This window comes from Pleurodeles waltl, chromosome 1_2 (genome assembly GCF_031143425.1).
Source record: "Pleurodeles waltl isolate 20211129_DDA chromosome 1_2, aPleWal1.hap1.20221129, whole genome shotgun sequence".
Classification (NCBI taxonomy): domain Eukaryota; kingdom Metazoa; phylum Chordata; class Amphibia; order Caudata; family Salamandridae; genus Pleurodeles; species Pleurodeles waltl.
The window spans coordinates 300,296,167-300,311,563 of record NC_090437.1 but is presented as its reverse complement, the minus strand read 5'-3'; the positions used below and the strand labels follow the sequence as shown (position 1 = coordinate 300,311,563).

Below are 15,397 nucleotides of genomic sequence, written 5' to 3'. Positions count from 1 at the left end.
TAGACTTGTTTTAACATTCTTCGGGCCGCATATGGAAAAGCTTGAATCAGGGGTCACGGTAGCAGTTTCGTCTTGAGGTACAAAGGTCTCCCAGACAAGGAGAGTGCTGTGTTCATCCATTTTAGGAGGAGCACTGAGCTCGTCTGAGGAAAATAACTGGAAGATATCAATGCAAAAAGGACCACGCTACAATTTGGATGTTTAGTAGAGGCATCTTGGCTGTATGTGATGATATTCGTCACAAATACCTTTGTAAAGTTATCCATACATTATATATATATATATACCTACTTCTCAACTGTGCTCACCTGTGATACATTTTAACGAGAATCTTGTTATGTAGAGTTAAGATGCATAATTGTGGCTCTGAAATTATGCCACTCCTTACCGCTCTCTCTTTGGATAGCACCCCCTATCACCATTTTCACATATGAGGTCAAACATTTTCTTGCAATGAGGTATCTCTATTCAGAAAAAATGTCCCTGCTAATATTTTGAATACCCAATGATTTCCTCACATACTGGCCTGGCCTACCTGTTCATTGGAGTGTTTAGCCTTTGCGTTCCACCTTGACTAGATTTGTTTTTTTTCCAAACCTATCTGCAGGAAGTATTTCTGCTTTTGCAATTAGAATTACTGAGTCTTGTTTCAGTTATTCTTCTATATACGCTTCCTTTTGCACTTCCTTTCTTTGAAAGACCTTTATTATAAATTCCCTGTTTTACCAGGCACATTCCTTGTTCATACCCCAAGGGGCAGAAGGCTCGGACCTGGTGCTATTCTTTGAGTCATGGTTGGCATAAGCAGTGGCATCTATGAAACTATTAGTGCATTATCGGTGGAACTTGCCCACCATTTGCTGGTGCGACGGCCACCACGAGGAGCACATTCCAGGCTGGTGGTGGCCACCAGAGATAAGGAGACCATAGCATGTGCGGTGTGAGCTGCAGAGCCAATACTGTATGACTACGCATATGTATTCCTGTTCCCAGATTACGCTCTGGCTGTGCAACGCCGCAGAGCCTCCTTCCTGGGTGTGCAGAAATGCTCGAAATAAGCAGGCCTGACCTACTGGTTAGTATTCCCAGCAAATTTGAAGGTCATGGTAAATAGGCCCAGCTATTTCTTCACTAAGCCAGCAGACATCTCGGACTGACAGCATGGGAGGTTGCAGGCGTAGGTACCCTAGGCACCCTGTTCCATAATGGTGTACTTGTGCCATTCAAGCAATTACAGGCTGATTGTGAATTGAAAGCAGGCCATTTCTTTACTCATGGGCGACTGTTCGCTGAAAAGAACCAGCACTGGCAGATTGTTGACACGGAGCCAGAGCAGCACCCACTGGTTCATGCACTTCACACTGTATGCAGAGGCTGCCGGCTGATTATCTGGCTTATGTGAGCACTGGCATATACAACACAGGAACCCTTGCTACTGACCAGGAGGAGCTAGGAATGTCACATAGGCTGAAAACTGACACAACAAAAATGGGATAGGATATTGGTATATCCGCATAAACTTTCTCATAATGCCAAGTTTCATTACATTCAACATAACATTTTACATAGGGCTTAGCTCTATGCAGTCTTGCTGGGATGAGTATTTGAGTTTGACTCGAATTGCCATTGGTGTCAGGCACCAGAGGTCAGCATGGCTCATATGTTCTGGGAATGCCCAGTGACAGCGACTTTATGGAGAGAGCTCACAGCGCACTGATTGACATCAGAGGGTGAGAAGATCTATGCACCATGGAGAGTGCAGTCCTGGGCCTGTTCAAGCCTAAGAAAGCAGGGAGCTCTGTAAACCATTTCACAGACCTGTTGTTGCTCATAGTCTGCAAGTCCATTGCGATGCACTGGAAGGCCAACATGTTACTGGTGTTAAAGCACTAGTATGCTGCAACAATTAAGTGGGGTAAAGCTGAATCTGCGGCGCTTCGGCAGGAGGAGACTCCGGGGCTGTTTAGGGTCCTCATAGCTGCAGACTTGGACACTCTGCTCCGTGAGTTGCAAGAGTTTACGGAAGATCTACTGGAATAAGATTAAACAGAGCCTGGTTAAAGGTTAATACTTCGTTCTAGAGGCCTGGAGATTTCCCTAGAACCATTCTCCCAAATCAGTACCCTAAACAATTGATGGTAAAGCAGTGTGGGGTGAGGTCATCAGGCATGCACAAAGTACTATCCTTATGTTAAGAAATGTGAATACATGTGGGAGGATCACTTGAAGGTTAAGACATATGTATTGCTCTTAGACATCTATGCCTGAAAATGCAACCTTTATGAGCTGAAGTTACTTTTGTTTACTTGTTCATATTTCAGACCAATTACTTCTGTTGGACTAGTTATATTGTCATGCATGACCACCTTGGTGGGATTACCAAACATGGACATGTAACACAGATCAGTATGCTTGCAACTTGCTTATGAGATGTTGTAACGAAATTGGTTGAAAAAAAAAATTCCTTGTTCACACGTGTATATATAGTGTACCTTTTGGTTACAAGTTGCTTTTTTGATTGGTCAGTGTTTTTGTTATTGTTCTTCCTTTCTGTTTTAAGTCCATTATCATAATCTGTAATTGCCTTTTTTCTGTTTATCACTCCCATGTGCAGGCCTGGTGTGGACTTTAGTACTACATTGTAAATAAACAATCCACTATTGCTTTTTTTGGTTATTTCGCATAGGTATTACAACCACATCTAAAATGATGTACAACAAACGTTCAGTTCTCAGAATTAATTACATTGAAATTAATGTATTAAAAGAGGAGCCACAAAACTAAGGCTTCATACAAATGGGCTCTCAAATTTTATGGAGGGAACTTGTTCAAAGTCTCATTTTCTAGAGAGCTCAAGATGTGGACTTGGTTACAGCTACGCAGTCTTCGCCCATGGATAGGAGCACCATCCCATTGCTATGACAAGAAAAGATCCACTGTTTACTGAGGTGGGGCTCAGTACACACTCGCAGCAGAAGGGGATGTGATAAACGAATGGGACACTCTTAGTCTCTCTTACAAGCAGTATATCTACCCAGTAGCGGACGGTAATTTTAGGAGGGAGGGAGGTGGATGGGACACACACGCACGCATACTCACTTACACTTATTCATTCACACACACATGTGCACACACATTGCTTCACAACACTCATTAACAAGTATTCAAACATACACACACGCATCAAACAATCTTTAAAAAAAAAAAAACACTTACCTGCAGCTCAGCATCGGAAGTCCTAGGAGGGTTGTGACTGTGCCCTCCTCATTCACTGGCTGACCTTACATCAGCCATTGGGTGGAGGGAGCAGTCCCAAGCCTCATCACAGAGTGGGATGGGGTCAGTGAGACCGCTGACCCCACCCCACTCTGACGATATGTCACTGATAGACACTCGGCTGTGGGCGCTTCAGAGCTTAAAGCTGAACTGCCCAGGTTCAAGGCAATGAGTGACATTACCCCTCCTCACTGAGGGGGAGGGCACCCTGAGGAGGTCAGGCTCACAGGAGCTGTGGCCTCCTCAGCCCAGCAAAGTTCAGCTCAGGCAGCCAGTAGCCTGCGCAAATGATCCATGTCTAGCTCCTGGCTGCCTGACCTGAAAACGAAGAGTGTCTTTCAGGCTGACCTTTGCTCAGCCTGACAGTCACTCTTCTTGAGGGGCAAAAGGCAAGGGAGAGTGGCCCCTTGGACCCAAAGGACAGGCTGCGCTGTATCCACCCCACACCTTAAGGAGCATTGGAAAGAGCACGCTCTTCACTAAATTTGAAAAACTTCACTTCTGACTGGCTGTTGTGTTCCCTAAAACACAAGACAGAGAATCTTGGAAAAGGAAATCCGTAGCATGAATTAGGTCTAGTAGTTCTTGGTGCATCTGCTCCAGGACTTGCAATGTTGAAAATACATGATTGTCCATGTGCAGGTGTTTTTTTTATGCTGGTGCTTGGGCAAGAGGGAAGACCAATTCCTTTGTCCATCATGTTTTGCGACCAAAAGTGAGCTCAGTAGTTTGGTCAGCGGGAGAAGCTTTTCTGGAGAGCTGTTTCCGAGGTGCTTTGTGAAGAGAAAGATTCAAAAAGGCCCTTGTATTTACCCTGGGAAATAACACGCTCCTGACCTCAGTTACTTTAATCATGCTCCTTTGTACCTAAATAGGTATATGTAATTATCCATCTAAAAACAGGGGCAAAGACGTAATTAGCAAATAAACTCTTAATACATTCTGTTATATTTCATTTATTACAAATATATTTAAAAAATATTTTATATGTTTTTGTATATTCTTTTTTATCATACTGTATTTCCAGTTTCCTGCGGCCTATATTATTATTAAAATTAGGGTTCTCTTTGTAAATATTTGCCTCCCCTCATGAATCTGGGACTGTGTATTTCCAGTTTGCTATATTTCTCTTCCCCGTGTGATTGATGTGGGCCTTCGCCACCTTCTCATGTCTTTGCCCTCCCCTCCTACCTTTGACTTGCACACCCTAGAGATCCCCCTGGGAGCCAGCAGAATATCCGTTCATGAAGTGGTGGATGACCGTTATTGCTTTGTGGAATGAAATTGACAGCAGTTGATTTTGCAGCGTAATTTATTTTAAGTGAATCCTTTAATCTGGACTTCATCAGCCCCTTCTGTGACTTAGCATGTAAACGTGAACAAAGACATAACTAATACACTAAAATATAGCTTCTGTAACACTGAACGCAAGACAAGACAGAAGACAACCAAAGTGCACCAAACTACTCCTCACAGACAGCATGAGCAGTATGTTTCATGCTTCACCTGCTCGAATGATGTGCCACAGTTTTTTACAATATAACTGCCTATTATCAAATATTTATTCTCTCCTCTAGATCTGTGGCTCTATAATTATAATCCAGTACTGGACAGTGTTACAACAGAGGGATTATTGGTAGTATGTTGACAACTATTTGAATACACACAGGTTAAACACTAGCTGCATGTTTAATTTTACTATTTGACCCGGATACTGTATAGTAAAACATTAGTGAAAAGATGGTTATAACTTCAAGTGCCTGTAGCAATTAAAACTACAACAAATACTCATTGAGTGTACCCAAAAAGGCAGTCTTTATATAGTGCTCCTTTATGATTTATTTTGCACCATTTGTTCTTGCTTTAGTTGCAGTGTAACTCCTGTCTCTCTAATGTACCAGGAGTCACACAGTCTCCTTCTATTTCTACACATACTTAACACAATCAATTTAAAGTGTTTTTGCCTTGATAAAGCCTAAGCACCAGGTGTGAAACACGTGTCTGTAAGCTTCAAGTACACCAGTTTATGAATGAATGAACTGATCAATAGAATAAATGGGTTGAATTTATTGTGGAAACATTACTGAGTAAAGTATTGAATATGATACCTGAAAACCAAAGAGTTGATCTTTGTATTTACGTGTATTGTAGTCCATCATATTGGGGGTATATGTGCTGGCAGAAACGCTTGTCTCCGTTTCTTGCTCCTCACTCCTAAATATATTATAAGGTCAGAAAATGTAATAACTGGGGCAGAATATGGGTCATACTCATTGATAATGACGTATGTCATGTGCTTTGACATAGCATTATTATAATGGCAATCACAGCCTCTAATACATAGTAAGAACTGCTGCGTTCTGGATGTCCCTGCTTCTGTTCTAGCAGTGTTTTATTTCTGATTTATTTTCAGTAGTATTCAAATTACTCTGGTCTTGAGAACAACAGTTTCCTGGGGGAAGTAGTAGACTGCGTCTGCTGGATGGAAGTGATGGCTCAACATGCAGACAGATTAAAATCAGGAAATCCGGGTTCAGTAAGGGAGAGGGAAGAGTTGAAGAGGGAAAATAGTAAAACAAGAATTAAAAATAAGCATACATACAGCAAACATTCAAAGAAGAAGCGGAAACCATGAGCCTTATTTACAGTTTGGTGGAAGTCCTGTCTTCTGCATTACAAGTGCATTGTTCTTAATGACACAGAAGACAGGATATGCTCTACCTTTGCGATTGTGTACCATGTCTGCACAGCTCATAGAAAAAGGCCCTATCTTTTGACATAAAGAAAAATACTTTATAAATTAAAGGACAACATATTGGGGTTCGATAAGGCTGCATGTTCCACTTAAAGGTGGCTCCTGTGGTTTGCCTTTACAGCCTGCACTTATTTTGAAACATTAGTGCATATGTGAAAATCAGGATCTTGAACAGGACCATGATTTCATCATTATTCTGAAAGCGTGAATTTGTGTTCTTTTAATATTGTAGGCCTAAATACGGTTGTATTACTTTTTTTTAACCCGTGCAAGCCTCAAGTTACTCCTGTTCCACACTTTCAACCAATGCTCTCCCTTCTCTAAAGATAAACCATTTTTATATTTTAAAGGGCGGTATTGTTTTGTTTTGCAGTGGGATTATGAAACCTGGACTCAATGCAATCCTGGGACCAACAGGCAGCGGAAAGTCTTCGTAAGTAACATGTTTTGCTCTTGATTTCTAAGGACAATAATGTCAAGATAAATAAAAATTTGACTACTCCTTCAAAGTGTGAGGATGAAGGTGTGAATGAGGTTGTGTGGGGATCTTTTGTTTGAAATATTTCAAACTCTCTATAAAAGGTGCAATCTTTTTACCTCATGAATGATCCAAAGTGAACGGTTAAACAGTTCTACAGAACAAGAACTGACAATGTCAGTACATTTTTCTGTTGTATAATGCATGCACCCAGTGGGCACACAACATACAGGCCCACATGGAGGATGTAGGTCATTTCCTTTGAAATATGGGTCCTGTCCTGTTTTCTAAAGACATAAATAAGACTACAAGTCTCAGAATTCAAACAAAATAAATCTGGTCTGGAGTAGCACATCACACATGGATTTGAAAAACGTGGCAGGGCTATATATCTACAGGTAGCCATAGCCACACGCAGACAAATGTACAGGCATACATGTACACCGAATATCCGTAAACGTAGTCCATAGCAGCAGTGGCACAGAATGAAGCACATAGTGGAGCAGAGGATGACTTACAGCAGAGGGCACAAAGTGATGTACGTCAAGGTAGCACTAGTACATCTTAGTGGAGCACTTGGTGATGTTCCTCTGGGAAGCAGTCAGTGCCACAATAAGCACTACATGCTGTGCATAAGGTGAGCATCAAATGATGTGCATAAAGAGAGTGTCCCCCCCATGTGTAACTCATTCATCCAATTGTGGTTTTTACCAACAGTGTTTGCATGCTGGTTTTAAGCCTATACATAGAATCGGAAAAGAAGCATAGAATGTAAAGCTCTCTTGGGTGAAAAGCCAGAAGTGTCTGAAGGCCCCACACGCAAATAAAAAGAAGCAGATATGCCCATGGGTACATTGGTGAAATATAAAAGTCTGTTATCACAGACTGTATGTGTATTTCCTGTTACTGTGGCCTACTCATACAATATAGTTAGCAAATTCAAAATGTGGACAGCTGTATAGAAGCATGCAGTCTTCATATATTGATATGTTGATCATTTTTTCACACTTTGAAAGAATCAAAATAGATTGTTTGCCAGTAAATTGTATCTTGCAAAAATGTATTTGGGAAAATATTGTAATATATAAAAAAGGGACATACTCTTGCTTTTTCTGTTTTTCATCTTCGTGCACTACCAAAATTTCCAATTAACCCTGGTTAATTTTACATGGATCTTGCAAAACAGTGGGTTTCACGGATCTGTGCAGTCAGATAAGCCTGGTTAGACAAGGGCATTGATATACATATGGATGGCAGATGGTAGCAAATGTTTACTATGAAACTATAACATGCTTTCTGTCAATGCTAAACCAATTAAAACAGTACACATTCTTGGTCATATATGGTGGAGATGCAAAACTCCATCACTGAAGTAGGATGTTTACAGCTCAACCTGTTGATAAGCTAGCAATTATACTTCTCACATCACATACTACAGCTTACTGCTTCCATTATGCTTCACTATGCAAGATGCATTGAATAACTGCATACATAAACACTATTTTGATAAATCGTGATAAGGTTTTAAGTGTTATTCATTAACCTTTCTATATTAATCCATATCTGCAAAGTTTTCAAAAATGCAATAACAAACCATACACCCAAGAAGTTTATATGAGGTTGGAACTACTGAAACCCTTAACAAGTCAACTAACTTCATAAGATGTATGACATGCAGTTAATTACTTGTCTTTGACCATATCAGACAAACTTAAGCAAAGATTCCCTCTGCCTGTTCCACCCCTGTACCGCATGAATCTCCCAGGCTGCAAAACTGTACGTTTAAATATCTACAGTCGAGGTGCCTGATATTTTTGAACACTGAACCCATACAGATTTCTAGTTATCTACATAGATACACTTATATATAAGAAACGTGAATGGAAATCATTTACATAGTTCAGCACTGAAACATTAGCATGGATCCGCTATCCTTGATCTATGTTGCTCATCATTATTACAACATTGAAAAGCTGTACTTATAGTTTTAGCTTGTAAAACCTCTGTCTGAAGCTGAGGAAAAGGAAACTGATATAGGAAAAGCACCATACTTATTCCTTCCTGTAAGCTAGGAAAATCCTATTGGTAAGCAACAATGATCATGTAATAGGAGTTTGAAGATCCTAATGTTGGCAAGATATTGTATAGGAATCAGAGAAAAGTTAAAATAGTAGTCACAAGATCAGTGTTAAGTCTTTAGCTATCTTTTTGATTTCAACAGACTTTTAAGAATTCAGAAGTCATTTTCTCTAGCACATTGAGCCCTGAAAATAAATATGTGAAGTCCTGCCAACTGCATGACTTATTTAGTTGATCAGTCAGTTAATCAGATTGAAGTAAATTGGGTGAAAGGATTACAGTTTGAAATATACCAGTGTAAGTACTTGGTGTGGACAGAATTCATGTCTCTATATACACCTGTGTGCCACCAGACAGCTCAACCTGTGTTCATGCTTCCATCACAGAGAGGATCAAAAATGCCAGGGTCATAGTAAGGCAGCATGGCTGGATCTTTCATAGTATGTTTTATAGTGATGCCTATAAGGATCGATTTATAATGTATGCTAGGTATTAGAAATGGGGTCTCTAGTTGGCAGAGGTATACACCCTATTCAAGTAGGGACTACAATCCTAGTCAGGGTAAGTCACAACACAATCCAAATTATCCTGTTCCTACTCTCTGGTAGCTTGGCACTGAGTAGTCAGGCTTAACTTAGAAGGCATTGTGTAAAGTATTTATGCAATAAATCATACAGTAACACTGTGAAAAACACCACAAAAATACACCACACAGGTTTAGAAAAATAGATAATATTTATCTGGATAAAATAAGATAAAAATGACAAAAATTAAAAAAGCACAAGTTGAAATAATACCTTTAAGAGGTTTAAAAGAGTCTCAATCCTTAGAAATCAATAGTTGTTTCTTTGTAGCACACACTACCTGGGATGTGTCAACAAAAACAATGCACAGAGACTGCAGAGGAGGAGATGTGTGGAAAAATAAGGTGTTACATCAGATTTTTTTCTTGCACGGCACAGACGATGCGTTGTTTCTTTCCACGCTGCAAGGGGTTGCGTTGTTTGTCAGGTGTGCGGTCTTGGTTCCTCAGTGTGATGCAGGGATATCTTGACTCCCAGGGACGATGCGTTGAACATCCTTGATGCACTGGTAAAAGGAGCAGGCACTGCGTGGATTCGGTAGGTGATGTATTGAATTCTCCAAAGCAAGGCAGGCGCTGCTTCGAATTTTCCATCTGGAAGTTGATGCTGCATTGTTCCAATCGGCGGTGCAGCGATTTCTCAACCGCGATGCAGGCTTTGTGTTGATTTCTGCAGGCATTGTATCTGTTTTCAACACAAGAGGATTTTCTTGAAGAGGTGAAGTCTTTGTTGGCCCTGAGACTTCAGAAGAAACAGGAGGTAAGCTCAATTCAAGCCATTGGAGAGCACTTCAGGAGGAAGGCAAGGTCCTTCCATCAGAGTCAAAGGCCGGCAAGGCAGCAGGGCAACAAGCAGGGCAGCAGTCCTTCTCAGCAAAGCAGTCCAGATGAGTCCTTTGGGCATCCAGGCAGTTCCTCAGTCAGAGTGCTAGTGTAGGTCCAGAAGTGTCCGATTTGGTGGGGGTCAGAGACCCAGCTTATATACCCAAAAATGCCTTTGAAGTGGGGGAAACCTCAAATAGTGGTTTTGAAGTGCACAGTTTCCTCTTTCAGCCCAGTCCTGTCTGCCAGGGTCCCTCTGGGGGGCTATCAGTCCTTTGTGTGAAGGCAGGCCACTGGCCTTTGAAATGTAATTGTGAGTCCCTCCGCCCTTCCTGCCCAGGAAGACCCATTCAGTATGCAGATGAATGCATATGTGACTTGAGTGTCCTATGTTTGTGGTTGTCTGGGTGGGATGCATAGAGGCAGCTGCCAACCAACACAGACGAAACGTGGATTGAAGACAGGCTGGAAAGCACAAATGAAAGTGAGTGCAGAGAAATGCCCACTTTTTCAAAGTGGCACTTCTAAAATAGTAATATTAAATCCAACTTCACCAGCAAGCAGGATTTTCTAGTACCATTCTGGCAATACTAAACATGACAGGGCCACTCCTTCTAGATCAGAATCTACCACTTAAAAGTATATGAGGGCAGTTCTAATGCTATTCTATGAGAGGAGCTGGGCTCACAGTAGTGGAAAATGAATCTCTGAGTGTTTCACTGCCAGGATTTGTAAAACACATACGTACATGTCCTACCTTTTTCCTACATAGCACCCTGCCCTATGGGTTGCCTGGGGCCTACCTTAGGGGTGACTTATATGTAGAAAAAGGGAAGTTTAAGGCTTGGCAAGTAATTTTAAATAGCAAGTCACAGTGAACGTGCACACACAGGCCTTGCAATGCCGGGCCTGAGGCATGGTTTAAGGACTACTTATGTAGGTAGCACAATCAGACCTGCATGCCTACTAGTAGCATTTAATTTGAAGGCCCTGGGCAAATGTAGTGCGCTTTACTCAGGACTTACAGCTAAATTAAATATGCCAATTGTGTAGGAACCAATGTTACCATGTTTAGGGGAGAGAGCATATGCATTTTGGCACTGGACAGTGGTGGTAAAGAGTCTTAAAACCAGCAAAAACAGGGTCAGAAAAATGGAGGGAGGTAGGCAAAAAGTTGGGGGATGACCACCCTGCGGCTGTCGGGTCTAACATTAGGCATCCTGTAGTGGCACACAAACTTAATGTATGACCTGTTATAAATATTTTGTCCTAGACCTAGAAAGTCGTCAAATGATATAATCTACGCAGTCTAAGGTGATCTAAAATAATTGAACTGTTATTTAAAAGGAAACTCCTTTCTTTTATTTTTATGAAGGTACTAGTTTTAGCATAGTGGCATGACTAAATACCAACTTAATTGTTTAATGAAATATGTTACATATCCCTTATATTCTCTCTTGGATTACTTTAATATTCTTTATTGGCAAGGCACATTCGTGTCTTTTTTTCACTGTCTAGAGTCTTACATGGTTAACAATGACAATTTAAGTGCTCCAGAGTTTGATTCATCGCTAAACCCGTAGCAAGCCTCTCTTATCCCCAGTCTGAAACCCAGCACAGATCCTATTGCATACAAATATACCAAAACATCTAAGCCCTCTCTGAAGAAAGTCTGATTCCCTACCCACCATCATCATTGCACCCTCACTCAAGACATCTTCCCAAAGGCTCTTGGAACATGCTAGATCCTCCAAATCCTGAAGAAACTAACACAAGATCCTGATGAGCTTCCCAACTACCGGCCCATGACTCACCTAAGGATCATGAGCAAGATCAGTAACACTAGAAGCCTTTGCTCAACTCCAAGATCATAACAGTGCCATTTGCCTGAACTCGCTCCTAGACTGTACACTGACACCTCATCAGAACCCTGCAGATATTTATTCTAATGAGCTCCACCCTGATGGAATTCTACAGACTCCCTTACTGGCCTATACCGTCTTGAAAATCAACTATTTCATACAAAAAGCCACTAGGACTGGTACCCCCACCTGTCCTGCTGACATGCTTACCATCTTCGGTTACTGTGGCAACGTCTAAAACCAGGGCACTGATAGGCTGGAGTACAGAGGTCAATCAGGCAGGATTTTTATAGCTCAACTAATAACCCTGAGTGGCTTCCAGGCTGCTGGTGTCATCTGAAGAGCCAGGTCTTAAGTCCGTTCCTGAATTGGTTCAGTGAGGGAGATGTGTGGAGGTGGAGGGTGTTCCAGGCCTTGGTGGCGAGGTGGGGAGAGGAGTGTCCTCCAGTGCGGTGGATATGTGGTGTCAGAGCGAGGGCTAGGTGAGCAGAGCGGAGGTTTTTGGAAAGTTGGTGGAAGGTCAGGCGGTGGTTCATGTGTTCTGGGCCTTGATTGTGGAGGGCTTTGTTTGCGTGGGTTAGGAGCTCGAACTGCCATCTCTTCTGGACGGGGAGCCAGTGGAGGTCTTTGAGGTGCTGAGTCATGTGTGTCCTCTTAGGCAGGTTGAGGATCAGTCTGGCTGCTGCGTTCTGGATTGTCAGGAGTCTTTGTAGGGTTTCGGAGGAGGTGCTGGCATAGAGTGCGTTGCCGTAGTCGAGCCAGCTTATGATGAGGGACGGCGTCTTGGTTTTCCTTGTGTTGATGAGGCGCCATCAGAATATTTTTCGGAGCATGCAGATTGTGTGGAAGCAGGCCAAGGCAACTGCATTGACCTGTTGTTTCATGGAGAGTTCACTGTTCAGTGTGATGCAGAGGTTGCAGGTGTGGTGTTTTGGTGTGGGGGTGGGTCTGTGTTCAGTGGGCCACTAGGAGTCGTTCCAGAGGGCGGAGTGTCTGCCCAAGATCAGCACCATGTCACAACGTTCTTCATGCAGTTGTGGAAGTTCATTTTCATCATGGTGGCGTTCGCTGAGAGAGAAAGGACGAGGTGAGTGTCCGTGTAGGAGATGATGTTGATGTCACGTGATCAGACGATGTTTGTGGAAGGGGTCATGTAGATGTTGAATAGGGTAGGGCTGAGGGAAGAGCCTTGGGGTATGCCACGGGTGGTGCTCTTGGGCTGCGAAGTGAAGGGAGGGAGGCGGCTCTCTGGGTGCTTCCCACGAGGAATCAAGCAATCAATCAAATTTCTTAAGCATGCTACTCACCCGGTAGGGTCTCAAGGCACTGGGGGTGGGAGGGGGGTGTTACTGCTCGAAGAGCCATGTTTTGAGGTGCTTCCTGAAAGTTAGGCGGTCCTGGGTCTTGCGTAGGTTGGTGGGGAGGGAGTCCCAGGTTTTGGCGGCAAGGTGGGAGAAGGATCTGCCACCAGAGGTGGTGCATTGGATGCGGAGGACTGTTGCGAGGTCGGCAGAGCGGAGCTGGCGTGTCTGGACGTGGAAGTTGATTTGTTTGTTGAGGTAGGCTGGTCCGGTGTCGTGGAGGGCTTTGTGAGCATGGATTAGGAAGGAGGCCATCCATCTGAGTGCCTCGTCTGTTATTCCGATTTGGCGTAGTTTGTCAATGAGTGTGTGGTGGGAGATGGTGTTGAAATCTGCAGAGAGATCCAGGTGGATGAGGGTGGCTGATTCTCCTCTTCGAGAAGGGCTTGTATGTCATCGGTTGCTGTGCTGTGTTCAACTCTAAAGCCTGATTGGGATGGGTCTAGCAGTTTGTGTGTTTCAAGGTAATTGGTTAGTTGGAGGTTGAGGCCCTCTCCACGACTTTGGTGAGAAACAGGAGGAGGGAGATGGGCCGATAGTTCTGTAGATCACTGGGTACTGCTGAGGGTTTCTTGAGGAGTGGTCTGATGTCCCCATGTTTCCAGGTATCTGGAAATGTGGCTGTGTTTATGGAGGTGTTGATCTCTTGGTGGATGTTATTTTTGTTGGTTCACCATTTCTTTTACAGTTGTTTGCACGTGCGCTTTGTCACGCTGAATTCTGGTATTTATTAGGAGGCTCGTTTGAAGGGTCTGTGTGATTTGGCGGGTTTGGTGAGTGCAACTTGGTTGGTGGCATTGGTGATCCAGGCATCGAAGTTCTCTACAGTCTGGTCAAGGTATGTAGTGGTGTTGAGCTGAGTGGTGTTGAGGGTCGTGGTCCATTGCTGCTGGGTAACCGTGGTCCAGTTGCGGTAGGGGGTACTCTGTGTGAGGGTGAGGCATGGTGGGCTGGTGAGGGTGAAGTGTATGATGGCGTGGTCTGTTCAGGTGAGTTCCGGGGTGTGGCTGTATCTGATTCTGACTCTGTTGCTGGACATCCAGGTGAAAGTTGAGGTCTCTTAGGAAGATGTAGTGTTCAATTTTGATGGCGAACGGGGTGATTTATTCGACAATGGCATCACTGAGTCCGGTGCATGGTTCTGGTGTTCTGTAAGCGGGTTTGCCTTTGACGGTGGTATTCGCTTTGGTGTAGAGCTGGAAGTTCATGTATTCCATAGTTGGTGTGGTGTCGTTGTTGGTGATGGTGCAGGTGATTGATTCTTTGTGAATGATGGGGGAGGTCTCGATGTTTCATCTTGTATCTGTTGGGAGTTGCCATGGCAATTTCTAGTGCTGATGTGGGGATGAGACAGGTCTCAATGATGAAGGTTACGTCGGGTGGGATGGTGTCCCAGATTTCAGTGGCGTTTTTGCAGAGCGATCTGGCATTGATCAGAAGGCAGGTGAGTTGGTCTGGTGGGGCATTGGGGTTTGGCTCGGTGTAGTTCGGTGGGGTAGTGGATGGTGATGGTTAAGTGGCAGTGGATGTGGGAAAAAGGCCCAGTAGCAGAGCGAGGTGATGCGAGGCAACAATTGTTGTTGCATGTTTGGTCCAGGGCCCGGAGTTCTGTGGCTGAGTACCTGTGTGTGGGACAAGGGCAAGGGTTTCTTGCGCTGGGCGAGATCTGGCCGTGTATAGGCACAGACAGGCTTTCCTTTGGCTTGACCGTGCTGCAGCCTCCATTAAGTAGCCCTGGGAGGGGCTGTCCAGGTTGTGGGGGGCCAGGGGCTTAGCTAGCGGGAAGAGGTGGACCAAAGTAAACCGATTGGGAAATGCAGCAGTGACACAGAAGGCCCAATGATAAATCACGAAAATTATTAAAAATGATTAACAACCAGAAATCACTCAATACTAATAATTATACAAATTACACAATTGCCCAAAGAGAATGAAGAGCCAAAGTAATGCTCTAAAGTGTTAGGCGCTTATCACAAACTGAACACACTTGACTTTCCAGGGAGACCGAGGTTTGAACCAGGAAGAGTAGCAGCGGGATACAAGGGACCGTGCCTCTGTGCTGCTGCAGCAGGTAGCAGGAGTGGTGACTTGGATGGAGCCAAGTGGTCGAAGGCTGCTTACTGGAGCTGCGCTGCGGCCTCCATTAAGTAGCCCCGGGAATGGGAGAGACTGTCCGGGAGG

The 15,397-nt window shown here is 43.6% G+C and overlaps 1 protein-coding gene across 1 annotated transcript in view; it reads left to right on the top strand.

The window, feature by feature from the left end:
- The window catches only part of LOC138299846 (broad substrate specificity ATP-binding cassette transporter ABCG2-like), a 322,474-nt gene that overhangs the window by 74,900 nt on the left and 232,177 nt on the right, over positions 1-15,397 (top strand). The window contains exon 3 of the mRNA XM_069238476.1: positions 6,405-6,464. Within this exon, the coding sequence (XP_069094577.1) occupies positions 6,405-6,464 (60 nt within the window). The remainder of the gene's footprint in view (positions 1-6,404; positions 6,465-15,397) is intronic.